This window comes from Felis catus, chromosome E3 (genome assembly GCF_018350175.1).
Source record: "Felis catus isolate Fca126 chromosome E3, F.catus_Fca126_mat1.0, whole genome shotgun sequence".
NCBI lineage: Eukaryota > Metazoa > Chordata > Mammalia > Carnivora > Felidae > Felis > Felis catus.
The window spans coordinates 24,738,547-24,759,492 of NC_058383.1; the positions used below are offsets into that span (position 1 = coordinate 24,738,547).

The window sequence follows — 20,946 nt, forward strand, 5'->3', positions numbered from 1 at the left end:
GGCAAAGAGGGAGATGGTAGAGAAGGCAGGAACACCTGAAATGTGAGAAAGATCATATCTGGTCTAGGCCTTTCCCTAGAATTTTTTGACTTTTTACTCAAGTGGGGTTAGGCAGATGCCTCCTGTCCTATAGAGGCTGCAGGCCCTAAGACCTTTGGCTTTAAACTGGGATGAGCTATCTCCTTTGGGACTAAAAACAGTAATTGTAGGACATATACATGTAAAATGGATAAAGAGAACATCAACAAAAGGCCAACGGCTGAAGTCCAGGAGCCAGAATCATGAAGGGACAACCCTTCAGTCCTTACCTCTTGGTTCCTGGCAATAGGATGAGGCAGAGAGTGCCCGGGCTCAGGCTGTGGTAGAGCTTTCCTATCTTCCGGCCCCAGCGCCAGGCTGCTATCTTTGGGTGGTCCACCTTCAGAACCTACAATAAAAGTCATGTGTTAACACTCAGCCAGAGTACCCTATGCTCACCTGTGGAGAGGCTGCAACTTTTCAGGGTTTGAACTGTGGGGTCCCAGGAAAGGCTCTACGGAAATCCTCTATATGAAGCTAAAGCCCATACTTAAGGGTTCTTTGTCCATCCCTGCATCCCTAGTCCACAGGTCAGTTTAGTAGGAGTATTCTGTGTGGGTCTTCCAGGGCCCTGACTTTGGGGAACCACCTCACTAATGAGAGGCCCAGACTAAGGAGTCTGGCTCCTGTCATGAAGTATCTTTGTGACCTGGGAAAGTCATTCACCAGCTCTGGCCTCTATTTCTTAAGCGTGGGAGATTAGACTAGGATAGAGTTCCCCAAACTTCAGCCATTCACCTTCTATCTTCACCCTTCTGCTTGTGTATCCCTCTAATATTTTTCTTTAACAGTGAGTTTGTTCCCTCACCTCATTGAAATAATTTATCTAGAAGTCACAGGTTCAGTGTGATTGCCGTGTATACTTTAGTGTTAGAAAAACAAGATCTTAATATATAAGTGGGGGGATAAAAAGTCCATCTATGACCACTAAAAATCATCTTGTATATGTAACTACACTTTGAGAAAAGCCTTGAATTACTAAAGACATGCCCAGCTCTTTAACCTCCTCCTATGTTAGCAGGCCCTCAAAGTACCTTGAGAGCCATCTGGAGGATTAAAAGCCTGATTTTAGCAGGTATGGAGGAGGCAAAAGTGTAAGACATTTTGAAGAAAAATGTGTTTAGGTCTGGAAGAAGCTGGAGAATGAAATGAAACTAGTGCCAGGGAAGGAAAAAAAAAAAAGCTCAAAGGCTTTAAGTGTCACTTGAGCTGGACTCCTAACTTCCGTAAACATCAGAAGGCCAATCAATGCCTAGAGACAGTGAACCAAGACCGCTACCTTTCCCCTCTGACCCCAGGATTCACTCACTCACTCACTCACCTGTAAGGCCTGCTGCTCTGAAGGGGGAGGTATGACACGAACCCCTGGGGTCCTTGATTCAGGAGGTATGCCCCTGAGCCAAGCATGGAGATGCCTGGGGGTTAAGGCATGCCTGCCTTTCAGCTTCCAGTCCTTGCCTTTGAGAATGTTGAGAGCCCTCTGGGCACTGCCAAAAGTTTTGAATTCTGAAAGCAAGAATACCCCCTTCTGTCACTAAGGGACTTTAAAAAGCCTGGTCCCCATGGTACCCATCCAGGTTGGAGCTTGCCAGGGCCAGGAGAGGGCAGAATCAGCTGCTGACCTGGTCCAGTCCCCTAGGAGGGCTTATGTGGTGAACATTTACCTTTTCTGACCTCCCATTATCACCATCCCTAATCTCATTACCCCAAGATTACATTGCGTAGTTTAGACTTACTCAGGAAACAGTATTTTTTTTGCTTTCCACTTTTAAGATCTTTAGGCAAGATCACAGCTTCCAGGCCAAGGGAAATGTTGGACTGCTGCAATAGGTGTTCTTTAAAGGTTTGGTTCACTCCAGACAGGTATATAGTACCTCGGTTCTCAGAATCTTGTTCTAGCTCCTTCACAAGAGTGCTAGAGTCAAGAGTGAGCTCCGTCACGGGCCTCTGCACCTAACCAAGGAAGATGGTATTAGTGGTAGCAAGTCACTACTTCAACTTCGAGGCCTATTATATACTAGCAGGTAACTTAATTCTGCAGTTTCCTTATCTATATAAAGAGGTTAATGATAAATGCTGCAGAGGACTATGGTAGAGACTTCTGTATTAGATAAATAATACATAAATGAAAATATTTTTGTGTAAACATACTCTCCTTCCTTTCCTCCTCCCCCGAACACCCTGCAATGGAAATGAATTCCCTGATTTCTTTTTTTTTTTTTTTTCAATGTTTATTTATTTTTGGGACAGAGAGAGAGATAGCATGAACGGGGGAGGGGCAGAGAGAGAGGGAGACACAGAATCGGAAACAGGCTCCAGGCTCTGAGCCATCAGCCCAGAGCCCGACGCGGGGCTTGAACTCACGGACCGCGAGATCGTGACCTGGCTGAAGTCGGACGCTTAACCGACTGCGCCACCCAGGCGCCCCATGAATTCCCTGATTTCTACCCCAATGAAATTATTTGCATAAGAAACTTAAAGACACCATTTGATCTCTTTAAAAGTTAAAGGAAAGGGCAGCTATGGAAAAACATCCAGAATAAGCCTTTTGAGGTCTAAGTAGTGATAAAGAGTACAAGAAGACCCCAATGTAGCCCAGGCTGATTATGACAAGAACAAAAGCTGTCATGTTTTACGGTCACTGCTAGAAGAATGCTGGGCTTGGCTGAAGGCTTTCCATAACACAAAGTCTTGTGTTTGTTGGGCCTCTTGAGGGCATTTCTCAAGGTGGTGGTATACACTAGGGTACTGTAAATACAGGTCATGCTAGGTCAGGGCTGATTGAAGGGTGCTGCTTTTTGCTTTCTCTGACTACCCTACCTTGATGCAGGTACTTTCTACCAGAATGCCATCCAAGGATTCTATGGCCAGCTGGGCAGCTTCCAGAACTTCATACTGAATACACAGATGTGGCTGCAGAAAAAACAAGATTTTATCTTTGCTTTCTAGGCTCAAACTATTAAAGAAGGGATTGGGAAAGGGCCCTAAACTACTGGCCAGAGCCATCAGAATAAATGTTCTCTGCTATGCTGGGCTAGACAGTGATCGCAGATCACCTTTAGGTAAAATCACCAAGGTTCGTTAAGTGATTTCTCAGACAATAAGTAACCTTTATTAGTCATTTAAAATTGAAGCCTTCTCTTCCTGGGTGGTGTCAGCAAAGCACTAATAAATCTTTAGTACCCAACTTGCTTTTATTATGTATTATGAACCACTAAAGTCTTCATTGCAAGTCACAGAGACTAATTTTGTCTTGTTAGCTTAATTTCACACAGGCACCTTTCTTATAAGCTTGGGGAGGTTAAGTGCTTCTACTGGATAGGCTGCATCTTCAAATTGACTGCTTTTCTGCTTAATGATTGAGGTATAGCATCATCATGGAGATTAAAGTGCTCCCAGAGAAAAGCTTCATGATACTAATTTGGCAAAAGAAAATAAAACAATTGGACTTTATCAGAATTAAGAAGTACATCAAAGGACACTGTCAACAATGTCAGAAAGCAACCCTAAGAATGGGAGAAAATATTTGCAAATCACGTATCTAGTGTAGACTTCATATCTAGGGGCGCCTGGGTAGCTCCCTCAGTTTGGCATCCAACTCTTGATTTGGGCTCAGATCATGATTCCAGGGTCATGGGATTGATCCCTGCGTCCTCTGTACTGAGCATGGAGCTTGCTTAAGATTCTCTCTGTCCCTCTGCCCCTCACCCTGCTTGCATTTGTTCTCTCTCTCTCAAAAAAAAAAAAAAAAAAAGTATCTAAAATACATAAACTGATAAAACTCAATAATAAAATATCAACCCAATTAAAAATGGGCAAAAGGACTTGAATAGATAATAGGTATTTCTCCAAAGACATATAAAAGAGAGATAGAAATGCAAAAGGGAGACAGAAAAAATAAGTGTCAGCTGGAATATGGAGAAACTGGAACCCTTGGCACTCAGGGAATGTAAAATGGTGGAGCCACCGGGGAAACCAGTATGGCAGTTCCTCAAAAAACTATACATAGAATTGTCAATTTTGGATATATACCCACAAGAATTAAAAACAGAGACTTAAATAGATATTTGTACATCCATGTTCACAGAAACATTATTCAGAGTAGCCAAAAAAAGGAAACCGTCCAGATGTCCATCAACAGATGAATGGATTAACAAAATGTAGTACATCCATACAATGGAATATTATTTAGCTTTGGAAGGAATGAGATTCTGAAACATGCTACATGGATGAACCTTGAAGACACCATGCTAAGTGAAATAAGCCAGAAACAAAAGGACAAGTACTGTATGAGTACACTTATGTGATGTATAACAGACTAGTCAAATTTATAAAAACAGCACAATAGTGGTTACCATGTTTGGGGGAGAAGGACTGGAATTCTTGTTTAATGGGCACAGAGTTTCAGTTCAGAGTGATGAAAAAGTTCTAGATACATTCCAAAACCCCCAGTAGATGCCTGAAACCAGAGATAGTACTGAACCCCTGTATATACTATGTCTTTTTCTACACATAAATATCTGTGATACAGTTTAACTTACAAAAGCACAGTAAAACATTAAAACAATAATAATAAAATATAACAATATACTGTAATAATGTTATGTGAATGTGGTCTCTGTCTCAAAATACTCTACTGTATTTATCCTTCTTATGATGTGAGACAATAAAATGCCTACTGGTTAAGATGAAGTGAGGTGAATGACTTCCACAGGCATTGTGAGGTAGTGTTAGGTTACTACTGATATTCTGACGATACATATGTTAGGAAGAAGATCAAGTGCTTCTGGACTGTGGATAAGGAGGTACTACTGTACTTAGTAACAGAACTGTACATTTCAAAACAGCTAAAAAGGCAAATTTTATGTAGATTTTACCAAAAAGAAACAAAAATCAAGACTTCTAGCAAGAAATTACAGTCCCTTGACATATCCTTTTTATCCCTTAGGTTTATCTTTCCGGGGGATATTTCTATTTATATTTTTAGGTATAGGAAAGACATTAATAAAAGATTAGGAAAAAGCACATTTTAAGTATCTAGGATTCTGTACTTAGATCACTTTGTAAGATAGATTTTTTTTATTAAAAAAAACTTTTTTAATGTTTTATTTTTGAGAGACACAGAATGTGAGTGGGAAAGGGGCAGAGACAGAGGGAGACACAGAATCTGAAGCAGGCTCCAGGCTCTGAGCTGTCAGCACAGACCCCGATGTGGGGCTTGAACTCACAGACCACAAGATGGTGACCTGCGCTGAAGTCATGCTTAACCTACTGAGCCACCCAGGTGCCCCATGGAAGATGGTAGATTTCTTGATTCTCAAAACAAAACAAAAAAATCAGAGGGTTGGCAATACTAGGTACACATCCTTGTGGGTCAAGAACTGCTTCATCAAACAGAGCATGACTCATACTCCAGTTGGTGACAATCAAGCTCACATCAGTAATATTTGTTACCTGAATGGCCCCAGTAGACACCTGAATTTCCAACACTAATCCAAAGGTGAAAATCTAAGTTTTCCTGTTTCATTACCTGATGGGTTTCAAGAACAAGAGACATTGACCGGACTGGGCCAAAGCTCTTAAAAAGCCTCTTCACAGCCCTGAGGTTGCAATTTTTGCTAAATGGCCCAGCATAAACAGTTGACATCTCTGTCCACTTGCTCCTCATCTATAAGAAAAACAATACAGCAAGGAGGTGAATGTGGTAAAAGAATTAAATCAAATCTAAAAAAATCGTGAGTCAAAACATGGGATAACTCTGATTCAAGAAATTTCTCAACACAAACACTTGCCAAATGCACAAAGATTTGTATACAAGGATTTCATGACCACACTATTTGGAATAGCAAAAATTTATAAAGCACAAATGATGAAAAGAACAGGTATACAAATGGAATACTATACAGCCGTTAAAAACAAAGATTGTGTACTGACATGAAAAGATGTACATGATACACTTAAATGAAAAAGTAAAGCTGCATGATAGTATACATAGTCTGATTCCCATTTTTATAAAAATGTGTTTTCCAAAATATTAATACAAAGAAAATGGAGAAATATAGAGCAAACATAATAAAGTATGCATTACTTTCCTTTATGCAGAGAGATTATAACTCATTAAGTAAATCATCTAGCACAACTCATTTACTTACCCTCTTGTTCATCTCCTCAGTGAGTTTGTATGAAAAAGGTTCAAAAGAGAACTGGACGATGCTGAAGGGAAACAGAGGGATTTCCACTCTGGCCTGCTCAAGAACCTGCAGAGAACAGCAAAGCCTGGATGAGGCAGGAACCTAGTGGCTCCTAGAAGTGAGCCACAATAATATGAACAAGGTTGCCTTTTTTGCCCATGTTAAAAAGCAATATGGGGCTGACTTTAAGGTCTAGAAGAAAATGGTGACCCCATACAACTTTCTAGAAAACAGTAAAGAGAATGATTAACATCACACAGGATTCATGCCTTTAGGATTACTAAGAAAAAGAGACTACTATAACCAAATTATCTCTAAGAAATAAGTTAAATCCCAACAGAGCTCCCACCATTTCATACTGTTAAAGCCTGTGAGTAAAGACAGCAAGGAGAGGAGGCTTAAGAGACTGGAAAGAAATCAAGAGGCATGAAAGTCTTAGATGAAGTACAAACAAAATCCCCCCCGAAAAGAAAAAGCACAACTGAAAGCCAAAATAATGAACACATGTCACGAATTTGATATTTCACAACACTTGACTAAAGGGAAGAAGCTTGGCAGCCTCAGAGAAATGCTTTTGGGGAAGATAAGATCTATAGAGAAGAGGTAATGCCTCCTTAGAGACACTGCAGTGAAGGGAAAGAAGGAAATAAGGGAGGAAATTAAGGATCCTGGCAGAAAGATAATAAGACTAATGCCACCCTCTCCCAAGAGTATTATAAACTCCTTATTCTTTCCAGCACAGTATCATCCTCAAAATAAGCACTTAAAAAAAAAAAGAGAGAGAGAGAGAGAGGCATCAGCAAAGTGCAATACAAGGAAGCTTCAGGCCCTTACTCTCCCACAAATACCAAGTTAGCAATATAGGCCAGAATACTTTTGTGTATTCTGTGAGAAACCAGTTGAGAAGCCACAGCATTTAGACCAACATAAAATCAAGAAAGGATTCTATGGAAAGGAGTAAGAAAATTTGTGGTGTTTTGCATGCTCATTCATACCCCTCCCCCCGTCCAACCTAGCACAGTACAACTCAGAGGAAACCTCCCCACACTGGGAGATTCAACATTTTGGCTTGTCTTGAGGCTGCCTCAGGGACTAGTTTCTGTCTCACTTGACTCAAAGCACTGATGGCACTGGCAGCATTGTTTAGAAATTCCTGAAAAGGAGTGATGTCAGTAAGGTCATAAAGTAGGAAGCTTCAGGCCCTCATTCTTCCACAAAGACACCAAGTTAACAATAACAAAGAGACCAGAATACCTTTGCAAGAACTCTAGAAACCAGTTGAGAAGCAACAGCATCAAGACCAACAAAAAAACCCAGGGGTTTCAGCAAAAGGGAAAGGAAAATATGCAGTTTTATGTGCCTACCTATGTTCCTCCCCATCCTAGGAAGGATCCACTGGACATCCTCCCACTGGATGGAAATAAGAGTGGACTCTTCATCCAATTTTATGGCTAGTCTAGGGTCGCTGAGGGACTAGTTTCTGTCTCACCTGACGTAGAGAACTAACAGGACTAGGACTGGCAGCCTTGTTTGGAAGCCAGTGAAAGCAAATGCAATCACCATAGCACATTAGAGCCACAGTTTCATAGGCAGATGCCAAAGGGGGTAAGAGATTATGAGCATTGAGAAGAAACAGACAAGCTCCTTAGGGAATCTGAGATAACTAAAAGTACTCACATAAGCTCCGAGAAGACACATCCTCAAATTGGTTTGAGAGGTCCTGGAACCTCTAGCTAGGCTATTTACCGAAAGTCTTCTGCTCCATGATGCCAAGCCATATGATGGCAGAGATAGTTGGTTCTTTTCCAAATGGTTAGATCTCAACAAAGAAGATCACAAGGCATACAAAAAATAGGGGGAAATGGCCCAAATGAACAAAATAAAATTCTAGAAACTAAACCTAAAGAAACACAGAATGAACTAAAAGAACAACACAGACAACTAATGGAAATCAGCAAAATGATGCATGAACAGTATGAGAATATCAACAAAGAGCAGCCATAAAAAATGAATGAAATCCTGGAGCTGGAAACACAGTAAGTGAATTCAAAAATTCACTAAAGGAGTACAACATCAGTATTGATTAGGCAGAAGAATGAATTAACAAATGTAAAGACAGATCATTTGAAATCATCAAGTCAGAGTAAAAAAAAAAAAGAAACAAACAGATCCTAAGATGGGACAATATCCAGAAGACCAGTGTACATACAATGGAGTCCTGGAAGAAGAGAGAAAGGGACAGAGAGCTTATTTGAAGTAACAATGGCTGAAAACTTCCCAAATCTGAAAAAAAGAAATGGACCTTGAAATTCAAGAAGCTCAAAGAACTCCAACCAGGATAAATCTAATAAATCTAAAGAAACCCACACAAAGACATATTACAATCAAACTGTCAAAAGTAAAAATCAAAGACAGAATCTTGAGAACATCAAGAGAAAAGCAACTCCTTGCATAGGAGGGAACTTCCTTAAGATTATCAGTGGATTTTTCAGCAGAAATCTTGCAGGCCAGCAGAGTGGTGTGATATATTCAAAGTGCTAAAGAAAAAAAAATCAAGAATACTGCAGCCAGCAGGACTCTGCTTCAAAAATGGAGGGGAAAAAAAAAAAAAGCTGACAGAATTCATTACAACTAGCCCTGATCTGCAGGAAAGGCTAAAGGGAGTCCTTCATGATGGAAGAACATTAGACAGCAACAAGACACCACATGAAAACAAAGTTTCCAGTAAAGGCAAACACGTGGTCAAATACAGTAACCTCTATTACTGTAATCTTGGTGTATCAATTCACTTTTAATTCTTATTCAAAATTTAAGTGACAAAAACATGAAAAAATAACTATTCCTATGTTAATGAATATATAATCTATATAGATGTGATTGACTAATTATTAAATGCATTCACTTAATCATTTTCAAACTCTATTGGTAACTTTTCCTGTTTTTTATTTTAATGTTTTAATTTGAATATAGCTGACATACAATGTTACATTAATTTCAGGTGTACAACATAAGTGATTCAACATCTCTATACATTATGCTACACTCACTACATTTATCACTGTACAATGCTAATACAATATCATTGGCTATATTCCCTATGCTACATCTTTTACATAAAGGTGCAATTTATAACATCAATAACATAAAATGGGGAGAGTGGAGCTTATAAAAGTAGAGTTTTTGTATGCAACTGAAATTAAGCTTTAAGATGTTTTAGGTAGTTGTAATAACTATAAACAAAATATTTATAGAATATACACAAAAGGAAATGATAAAGATATCAAAATATGTCACTACAAAAAAAAAATCACAAAGGACACAAAGGAGGACAGTAGAGAGGAAAAGAGGGACATGGCACTGGCATAAAGACAGACATCTAGAACAATGGAACAGAATAGAATTCAGAAGTAAAACCTTGAGTATATGGTCAAATGATCTTTGACAAAAGTATATAGTCTAACAAAATGGTACTGGGAAAACTGGATATCCACATGCTAAGGAGGGAAGTTGGAACCTTGCCTTACACCATCTATAGAAATTAACTTAAAATGGATTAAACACCCAAAGGTAAGGTCCAGAACTATAAAACCCCTAGAAGAAAACATAGAGGAAAGTTTCATAATAATGGATTTGTCAATGATTTCCTGGGTATAACATCAAAAGCACAGGCCACAAAAGCAAAAATAGACAAATGGGACTACTTAGTTCCTTAAAACACACAATCAGCAGAGTGAAAAGGCAACCTATGGAATGAGAAAATGTTTGCGAATCATGTATCTGATGGGGAAGTAAACATACTGGATATATATACACACACACACACACACACACACACACACACACATATATATATGTATATATGTATATGTACATATGTATATATGTATATGTATATATATATGCATATACATACATACACATATGCACGCGCACACGTAGGGGCACCTGGGTGGTTCAGTTTGTTGAGCGTCTGACTTCAGCTCAGGTCATGATCTTACGGCTTGTGAGTTCGAGCCCCACATCAGGCTCTATGCTGACAACTCACAGCCTGGAGCCTGCTTCAGATTGTCTCTGTCTCTCTGCCCCTCTACCGCTCATGCTCTCTCTCTCTCAAATATAAATAAACATTAAAAAAAAATCCTAAAATATTAACAACAAAAAAAAAACCAATTAAAAACTGGGACTTCAGGGGCACCTGGATGGCTCAGTCGGTTAGGTGTCCTACTTCAGCTCAGGTCATGATCTCGCGGTCTGTGAGGTTGAGCCCCGCCATCAGGCCCTGTGCGGACAGCTTGGAGCATGGAGCCTGCTTCAGATTCTGTGTCTCCTTCTCTCTCTGCTACTCCCCCACTCATGCTCTTTCTCCATCTCCCAAAAATAAATAAATGTTAAAAAAAAATTTTTTTTAAATGGGACTTCAATAGACATTTCTTAGAAGATTATATACAAGTGACAAAAGAAATGTTCAACATCACTAATTATAAGATACAATGAGCTATCACCTCATACCCATTAGGATGGCTACTAATAAAAAAAGTAAAAGTGTTGGCAGAGCTGTGGAAAAGTTGGAACTCTTATGAACTCTGTTGGCAGGAGTGTAAAATGCCGCAACCACTATGGTGAGTGAACACTTATAGGAGTTTCTCAAAAAATTAAAATCCCTTTAAAAAAATAACTATTTAGGGGCACCTGGGTGGCTTAGTCGGTTAAGTGTCCAACTTCAGCTCAGGTCACGATCTCATGGCTTGTTGAGTTTGAGCCCTGCATCGGGCTCTATGCTGACAGGTCAGCGCCTAGAGCTTGCTTCAGATTCTGTGTCTCTCTCTCTCTCTCTGCCCCTTCCTTGCTTGTACTCTCTCTCAAAAATAAACAAACATTAAACATAAATAAAAATAACTATTTAAAGTAAAATAATAACATGTAGAAGTAAAATGAATGATGACAACAACAGCATCATGCCAGGAGGGGAAAATGCAAATATACAATTGTAAGGTTCTTGTATGTTGAGTAGTAGAAGATCACTTAAGGTAAATTGGGACAAGTTAAGGATATACTATAAATCCTAAAGCAACCACTAAAATAACACAACAGAGAGTCATAGTTAATACACTGCCAAAAGAGATAAAATGATCATAAAAAATACCACATTAACTCAAAGGAAAAAGAAGAAATAGGAAAAAAAAAGAGATGGGACAAATAGAAAACACAGCAAGATAAGAGATTTAAACCTAACAATATCAATAGTCATATTAAATGCAAATAACCCTACTACACCATTTAAACAGCAACAATTACTGGATTGAACAAAAAAGCAAAGCCTAATTGATTATTACAAGAAACCCACTTTATTGTTTTATTTTTTTTAAACATAGATTTCTTAACTTATTTATTTACTTATTTACTTATTTTTTAGAGAGAGAGGTTCTTAAGCTGGCTCCATGCTCACTGCATGGGATTGAGGCAGGGCTCGATCCTATGACCCTGGGATCATGATCTGAGCCAAAATCTAGAGTCAGATACTGAGCCAGCCACCCAGGGACCCCAAAAAACCCACTTTAAATATAAAGATACAAATAGACTAATGCAAAATAAAAAATATGTACCATGACAACAGTAATCAAAAGGAAGCAGGAGGGGCTATATTAATATTAGACAAAGTATAAGTCAGAATAGAAAATGCTTCTGGGGATAAAGGCCTATTTGTAATGATAAAGGGGCCAATTCATCAGGAAGACATAATGCATAATGTTTATGGGTCTAATAGCAAAGCTTCATTATACACAAAGCAAAAATTAATGAGACTCCAAGAGTATACATACAAATCCACAGTTATAGTTGGAGATTCCACCTCTCAATAAATTTAAAAGGATTCAAGTAATTGAAAGTACATTCTTGGATGACAGATAATTTAAGAAGTCAGTAATAGATCTCAGGAAGATACCTAATTATTAAATGGAAACTAAATAACACACTTCTAAAATGCCATGGGCCAAAGAAATAATCAAAAGCAAAATTAAAAAGAATTCTGAACTGAATGAAAACAAAACTTATCAAGATATCTAAGATGCAGCTAAATATAGAACTTGGAGGGAAATTTATAGCTCTAAAATACCTGTAGTTAAAAAGAACAGTTGCAAATCAATGACCTCACCTAACACTGTTCTGGCTGCATTAGCCAAAGCATTTAGAAAAAAAAAATTAGGGACATGAGAATTGGAAAAGGAGAAATAAAACTATGGTACATAAACACACTGGAGTATGATGTAGCTATAATAAAGAATAAAGAAGATCCTCAACAAATTGATATGATTTCTAGGATATGTTGTTAAGAAGAAAGAGCCAACTGCAAAAGAGCTTATATAGTATGTTAACTTCTGTGTAATAAAGAGAAATATCTGCTTTTCTTTACAAAAAAAAAAAGGGGGGGGAGTGAAGTATAAATGAGAAAATAACAAAGTTATTTACTTACATGAGGTAGTGGGAAGGATTAGGTAACAGAGATATGTAAGGGAATTCTACTTCTCTGAGTATATACTTTTTGGTAGTTTTGCCTTGGGAGGCACATTAATGTTCTACAGATCCCAAAAATAAATCAATAAAGATTCAAGAGGGAAAAAAGCCTAAAACTGAAAGCAAAATGAAACAATTGAACCGAACTATATTTTAAATACAGCTAACCTGTAGGTGAGAAAAACCAAGTAACTTATAAATGAAAAATATTCCAACTGAATACCCAATATTCAGTTGTAAATGGGGTGAAGGATAAGGAACAGACTGAACTTCAAATTCTTAACTAATTCTACAGTGATTTGGGTGCAACAATTCTACAACTATTTTGGATATAGTTTAGGTTTGAGCAATGAGTAAATGTTGATGTTGTTGGGAGCCAATGTTCCCACACTGGATAAAGGGAGATTCAAATATAGAATGAGGAAAATCAAGGAACACCCCTATACGAAAAGGCTGAAATTAAAGGTATTCATATAGACATATGATTTCTAAAATATGTGTATACATATATATGTGTGTGTATATGTATATACATATATATATACATTTATATTTATATGTGTGTGTGTGTGTGTGTGCACGCACATGTATGTATATCTATATGCATTTATTTCCTGTTGTCTGCTTTAAGGGTCTAGAAACAAAGACACCCCAGTAGCAATATGCATACCCAATGCCCAGATCTTGGTTTCTAATATCATGATGAAACTAAATATCTTGTAACAAAAAGTGCTAAAAAAAAAAAAAAAAAAAAAAAAAAAAAATTATGGGTGCATGTCACAAGGACAAAGAAGCCACTTTGAAGGGGCTACCATTCGCTAAATCTGGGAAGTCTGAAAACCAAAACAATGTAGTAAAATCATATATTATAATTTATAATTAAACAAGAATCTATGAGTCCTGAACTAAACTGGAATCTGTGAGTCCACACTGAATGAATAAATAAATAAATAAGGTAAAGGGAGGACTCTTGCTTATGGAATGCTGAGTAACAACTAGTAAGTATGAAGGAAATGCTAGAGTTGGAAACCACTGTACAACAGGTTAAGAATCATCAGTTTTTCAAAAAAGTATCTCCTCATATTACTTATTAGAAGTAAGGGACAAAAGTAGTAAATCTACAGTGGAGATAGCAGACAACATCTTGCTAAGGTCATCAAAATAAACAGCACAAAAGACAGGACAGATGGGCAACATGTGCCTCTGATATGATACCCTGGAAAGTAAACATGACTTATAAGTAGTCTGGCAAAGAATGCATAACCTGTGTCTAATCATGGGGAAACACCACACAAACTCATAATTGAGGAACATTCTGGGTGAGGTGATATGCAACATGTATTACTTAAAAACCACCACTGTCATGAAAAAAGAAAGGTTGAGGGATGTATTCAGATTAAGGGAAACTAAAAAGATGGGACAACTAAATGCAGTATGTGGCCCTGGAAGGGAAAAGAAATGCTAAAAGGCATTATTGGGTCAACTAAAAACAGTGAAATACAGATGAAATTAGAGAAAGGTACTGTGTTAATATTAAATTTACTGAAGTTTATTATGGTTATATAAGAGAATATTTCTGTTTTCAGGAAATATACATTGAAGTATAGAGGGGGGAAGGGCCATGATATACGCAACTTACACTCAAATAGTTTCAAAATTAAAATGTCATATAGAAAGAGGTAGAAAGAAATAGCAAGAGAGGATAAGCATGCCAGCATATACACACATAGAGCAAATGGGACAAAGTGCTAACAGAAGATGAATCCAGTTAGAAGGTATAGACGAACATTCATGTAAATTTTCTCTAAGTTTATAAAACTCTTTCCAAATAAAATTGAAAAAAAAATATATATATAGGTCTTCTGAACAAGATGACTTAAATTCATGTTGTGATCTATCCCTTCTACTTTACACATACAGCAATAATAGAAAAAAATATAAGAGACAACCAAAAAAATACAGTCAGGTTAAAAACTAAGATAAACATCTCTATAAACCAGAAGAAGACCAGAAATACAAAGTGGTGTACGATGCCGAAGGTGGGCTCGGCAAGCAGACACTGTCAGCTGACAGTCCTGCTCCTGTGGGGCAACCGGAACACAACCTTCAAAGAGAAAGTAGGTCACTCACCTCTTTATTTGTAAGGCACTTAATAGTTTGACAGTTTCTGGAAGAAGAAAGTTCACTAGTTTCTGCTTCCCGGGTCAAGAAAAGGAGTTTCTGACCCATTAAGTCCAAGCATTCTAAAACACTGTAAAGAAGTTGAAGATATCAGATTAAGAACCACCATTTTCCCTAACCTCAGAGTTATTTCTCTATACTTGTACTGTCAAATAAGGGAGCCACTAGCAACATGTGGCTATTTTACTTAAAATTAATTAGTATTAAACAAATTTACAATTCAGTTCCTCAATTGCATTAATCACATGTACTGTACTGTGTGGACCTTACTGGACAGCAGAGATATAAAACAATTCCATCACTGTAGAAATCATACTGGACAGTAGTGCTCTATATTTAAGGGAAGGAAGGATAAACAAGAAAAATTCTCAATGTTTAGGTTATACTCTAAGGATCTGATACATTTATTATGGTGTGGTGACAAACTCCTTCTGAACCTGTTTTTCGTTTTCCTCTAACCTGGGCAATACCTCAAGGCTATAGGTGATTGTTGAAATCAAAATACCCACAAGTCTATCATCTCCCCTAATGCTACTTAGTTCATTTCAATATCTTTTTTTTTGTTTGTTTGGTGAGACAGTTATTTTAATAGCAGTCACGAGATTTAGAAAATAATAATAGACGCTACTTAGGGTAGAAGGTGGTATTTTTCCCTCCATGGTTTCTGTGATGGAAGAATGTTACTCATACTATTGGTAAACATTTTTCAATAGACTTAACAAACAAAAAACTCCAAGTTTTGTATGTCACAAACCATATACCCTTTGTTCTTGTTTAGATCTGAAAAATATTACCTTGTGTTTGACTGCTGAACTACTTCTGCTGTATTTCTTGGCCCTTGGCCTGCTGCTAGCAATTCTTGGTGACTAGCTAGTGCCTCCAGATTTAGTTCTGCAATCTTGAAGAAAATAAAGTAGTAAAAACCATCTAATTTCCTGCAAAGCATTTGAGGTTTAAAAAAACAAAACAGAAAAAAAAAAAAAATCCAAGAAAAACCCATTCAAGTGGTGTTCTTTGCTTCTGCAGACAGTGGCTTTGTCACTGCCACAGACCCAGGCTGGCTTCAATAGTTACCAGATTGTTTCTGGCTGCTTAGCCAAGAATGGCAATCTGTTACCAGCTGTTGGTGTTGTTATATGAATACAGAAAAAGGGCCAAGTAGGGCTAAGTAAAAAGGGATGGCAATTTTGACTCATCACTGACCCCATGGAGTCAGTCATTTAAAATTTACTTCTTTATGAACATGCAACTTTTGTAAATGATAAAAGAATGGCTTTTACAGCAACATCAAAAAAGACCTTTTATTGGTTTAATACAAAATCAGTTTATTATTCTTCCATAAAGAGGGGAGACCACTTGGGAGTTGTGATGTAGAGAGTGAGATACAAACTATTATTTATATGTCCAATAAGATATTTTAGAATGTCTTTCTACCACCATGACACAAAATACTATTCTGGATGTTCATGGCTCTAAATGGACTACAATTTATTTCATAGTGCAGTCATAATAGAACATATGCAATGGGACAATCTAATAGGTTAGAATGTATTGTAATAAGGCCTGTCAGAAACTGTGTCTTCTTCAATGTCTCCCTTATGTGCTATTCTAACTTAGCACCCACTGAATTGCTACTGAAAAAATGGTAAGCTCCTCCCACCCCAAAGGAACAAAAGCCTATGTCGATTTTTTAATTATTACAATTATCAACATACAATGATCACCACCACATTATGGTGCGTAATATATTTAAGACACTATATTAACAGCTTTATAAAAGATATTTCATTTACCACCACCAACAAACTAGAGAAATGTGTTCCCATTTTACAGGTGTAGAAACTAAAGTTGTTCAAAGAAACTGACCCAATGCAGGGCTTGAACTTACAACCCTGAGATCAAGACCTGAGCTGACATCAAGAGTCGGACACTTAACAGACTGAGCCACTGAGGTGCCCGTTAAGATTTTATTTTTATGTAATATCTACACTCAACATGGGGCTCAAACTCACAACCCTGAGATCAAGAGTCATGTGCTATACTGAATGAGCCAGCCAGGGGCCTCTATCCTATATTTAAAAACAGATTAAGTCCAACTTCAGAGACCACATACTTATCTACTACATCATGCTAGTAATATAGGCCTTAATTCTGAACGCTCAGCTTGAATTACACTCCTATCTTTGTAAAGAAAGGTAACAACAGGGGATGGCAGTCTGTGACTATCTGTTCTAGTCCCATAATTTTAAGAAAAGTAAACACACAGGTCAAAGATACTAACCTTCCTTGGGCCATACTTAAGGAAATACTGAGCCAATTCAAGGGTTGTTCTAGCATCTTCTGTGGCATCATGACCAAGCCTATCTGGACACTGTATATCCTTCCTGGAAAGTCAAGATAAAATGGACATACCTGGGACCATTTTTTAACGACAGGTTCTTTCAGCTACCTCAAATATTCTGGTTATATGTAAAATTTCAGCAATCTGATAATCAGATTTCATCATAACAATCAAGATTCCTTTATTCCTAAGTGCCATGAGAGTACCAGGAGTGAGAGGACTGACGATATACAACAATCAGAAATGGCTTTGTTTACAGCAAGCATATTATCTGGACATTAGGCTACCCAATAAAGTCTCTGACCATGCCCCAGCCAACCCCTTGTCTCATTTTTTAGATGTAACCATTTTTTAAAGTTAACTTCCAGAAATTTTTTATTTGCATGCAAGTGTCTATATGTATTTATAGTTCCATACATCTTTTCTGATTCATTTTTAAAAACCTTTAAAAAGTATATATATTTGTGTCTATAGATACATCTAAATCTAATCTATATCATATTGATATCTGGGGATATACAGATCCTTGTTCTGCATCTCCATTTTATCCTCAGTAACATCTTAAGAGTTTTTCTTACTAGCACATATATAGATTCATCATGTTCTCTTAACAATAATGAAGCATTCAATAATACAGATAAATGTAATTTATTTAACCAGTACTACAGAATATTTGCAGGGTTTTTGGCTATTTTAAACCATACTATAATGAACATCTTTATGCACATGTGCTTGTACATTTAATATAGGAACATTATGTTTTCAAATTCTGATTAACTTTTCTGCCCCTCCCTGTCCCGATCTATCCATTAAACCTCAGCTGTGAATGTAAACCCCTTTTTGTATTCCCACGATTTTTCCATTTGTTAGTCATACTTCTCTGGAATTAGCATCCCAGGATTCATAAGAAATGAAAGGAATAATGTCTACAGACTAAGAAGAAGAGCAGAGATCCTCAATTTTGCCATTTGCATTAAATAAGATATTACATGCTAACTTATATGTGACTTATCAGGACAATATTATAAGATGCAAACAACCTACCCCAAAATAGCTTTGGCTAAGAACTTTAGCTTAAATCTTCTGCCCTGCTCTCTGACATAAAGCAATGATGTATCAATAACATATGGATGTATCATCTGAGGAGGAAAGAGAATAGAATGAGTAGCATCCTATGCTAAAGTAAAAAACAACTAGGCTGGGGGACAGAAGAACCCAAGATTTTAGATTTGAGATGAGTGGAACAGGCATATAAACTGGAAAAACTAAGTTCTAAACCAGATACTCACTTTTAGCGCTCTGAGATCCAAGCCTAATGAATGGCCCACTAACACAGCATCAGGAGGAAGCAGTGCTTTTAACTGTCTCTGTACATCTTTGAGTTTGGTTGTCACTGGGTTAAGAATCTTCTTTGTAATTCCTGAAAAGCTTTCAATGAAAAAAGAGAAATGGACAGGTCAGGATATTAATAAGGTTTCCTCCTTGAAAAGTCATTTAAAAAAGAGTATTTTTGAAAATTAATATGTGCTAACTGTAAAAAGGCTGAAAATACAAATAAACAAAGAGGAAATTTAAAATGACCAATAATCCTACCACCCAGAGATCACTTTTTACATTTTAGTAAATATCCTTTCATACTTTTGATACACATATTCATGTATATATTTCATTTATAAAAATTCAATCGTAATGCATATTACTTTATAACACGATTTTATCATTTACTATATATCATTAACAAGTTTTCACATCAATTAACCTATTTTAACACATCCTTTTAAATGGTCACAGAGTATTCCATTATATGGATTTCACATATTTTAATCAATCCTCTACTTTCATATGTTCCCATATATTTGAAATACTGTGACAAACAAACTTATACATACATCTTTGCCACAAATGACTGATGATACTAATTATCATGCCTCCTAATAGGACAATCTTTATCACTATCATGGCCTCTCTGTTGCATCAATTTATAGATGCAACTTCAATGGGCAAAAAAGAGTAATGTTTTACTAGCTTTTTTTTGCCTAATCATGATAAAATGTGTATTCTAAAATTGCATGATAATCCTTAAAAAGGCAGACAAAAATTTTTGAGCTTCAAATTTCTTAGTTTTGTATTGGTTTTCAAGGTCAAGGCAGCTTAAGCTCTAAAATCCTTTGACTGATAAATAATGATTTGCAGGTTTTTCACATGAGGTCTTATTAGACAGCAAAGTTCCAGCTGTTTGGCAGTTGCTAGATCATGATTACAACCAGAGACTCTAGACAAGGAAAATATTGTGCTTCCTTAAGGTCACAGGAAGATTAGAGAGCAAGAAGGGTTAAGAGCTATATACAGACATTGTGCAATTTCAGTATTAAAATTTACACCTGTGGTACCCCAGCTTTGTCTTTCATAATATAGATGTAGATAATACCTAACTAAACAGAAACTACAAACTATTTGTGTTTTCACATTCCACTCTAGTCTGCCAGTTCAAGGGAAAGCAGAAGGCAAGGTGAAAAATACCTGGTAAGGTAGTCCAGAACCTTGTTGTCAGGTTTAACAAGTTCATCCATAATACAGCAGCCTCCTTCAGCAACCAGTGAGATGCGTGTTAGCTCCCTCCCTTTGGATGTGAGGCACTGAAAGACCAGGCCAGAGTCAGACTGCTGAACGGTGGAAGCTCTTGCTTCCTCTCATTATTCAGACTACATCAACTGCTGTCGACTATAACCTACTGGGGACCCACTGACAATGGCACAACCTTTTGCTAACTAGAGAATCCAGAATGAATGAAATTAAAGCTGGGCAGACTGCTGAACCTTTCATCTAAGGTAACCGATTCAGTTTAATTGCTCTGAAAAGGATGTGCTCAAGGAAGATGGATGGAAATAATACATCAGCCATCATTTTACCATTTATTGAGTGTTTTACATTCCAGTATTAGCTGAGTACCACTAGTAATTTAAAAAAAAATTTCTTAACGTTTATGTATTTTTGAGAGAGACACAGAGGGCAACCGGGGGAGGGGCAGACAGAGAGGGAGACATAGAATCCCAAGCAGGCTCCAGACTCTGAGCTGTCAGCACAAAGCCTGATGTGGGGCTCGAACCTACAAACCACGAGATCATGACTGAGCTGAAGTCAGACGCTCAACTGACTGAGCCACCCAGGGGCCCCTGGATAGCACTAGTAATTTTAATTAGCATGCTCTATTATCATCTCATGCAATACTAAGCATTCTATACATACCACCTCATAATAACCCAATGAGGTACCTCTGTTATTATCCCCACTTCAAAGAGAAGCTGAGACTGAGAGAGGTTAGGGATTTGTCCAAGGTGACAAAGCCATTAACAGGCAAGGCCAGCATATACACACCCTGATATGAGACTCTAAAATTTTAGCTCTTTGCCACTTTGTTCAGAAATGAGAGACTGTTACCTGAGTACTGAGTGAGAGAGGATGCCCTGTCTTTGAAAGGAGACTTACTAATTAGACAAAGTGAAACACAAAGGGAGCTTGAGACAAATCCTACTTCTGATCTTAAATGTGTAACACCAAGCCAAACCAGTGGTAGCTGAGGTAGTCCTTAGGGGAACAAAATACTTGTTCAAAAGACAGAAGGAGTAAACTTCTGGTAATGTATAG

At 37.4% G+C, this 20,946-nt stretch overlaps 1 protein-coding gene across 5 annotated transcripts in view; it reads right to left on the reverse strand.

The window, feature by feature from the left end:
- Positions 1 to 20,946, reverse strand: part of REXO5 (RNA exonuclease 5) — a 38,176-nt gene that overhangs the window by 2,671 nt on the left and 14,559 nt on the right. For 3 of the 5 annotated variants that reach the window (XM_045047430.1, XM_003998783.5, XM_019820843.3), the window contains exons 8-19: positions 19,822 to 19,937; positions 18,591 to 18,729; positions 18,346 to 18,440; positions 17,242 to 17,344; positions 15,755 to 15,858; positions 14,910 to 15,030; positions 6,231 to 6,335; positions 5,609 to 5,746; positions 2,899 to 2,991; positions 1,815 to 2,031; positions 1,400 to 1,584; positions 309 to 427 (exon numbers count right to left, since the gene is read on the reverse strand). In XM_045047430.1, coding sequence (XP_044903365.1) covers positions 309 to 427; positions 1,400 to 1,584; positions 1,815 to 2,031; positions 2,899 to 2,991; positions 5,609 to 5,746; positions 6,231 to 6,335; positions 14,910 to 15,030; positions 15,755 to 15,858; positions 17,242 to 17,344; positions 18,346 to 18,440; positions 18,591 to 18,729; positions 19,822 to 19,937 — 1,535 coding nt within the window. The remainder of the gene's footprint in view (positions 1 to 308; positions 428 to 1,399; positions 1,585 to 1,814; positions 2,032 to 2,898; positions 2,992 to 5,608; positions 5,747 to 6,230; positions 6,336 to 14,909; positions 15,031 to 15,754; positions 15,859 to 17,241; positions 17,345 to 18,345; positions 18,441 to 18,590; positions 18,730 to 19,821; positions 19,938 to 20,946) is intronic. The other 2 variants (XM_023246907.2, XM_023246906.2) reach the window with 2 other exon arrangements.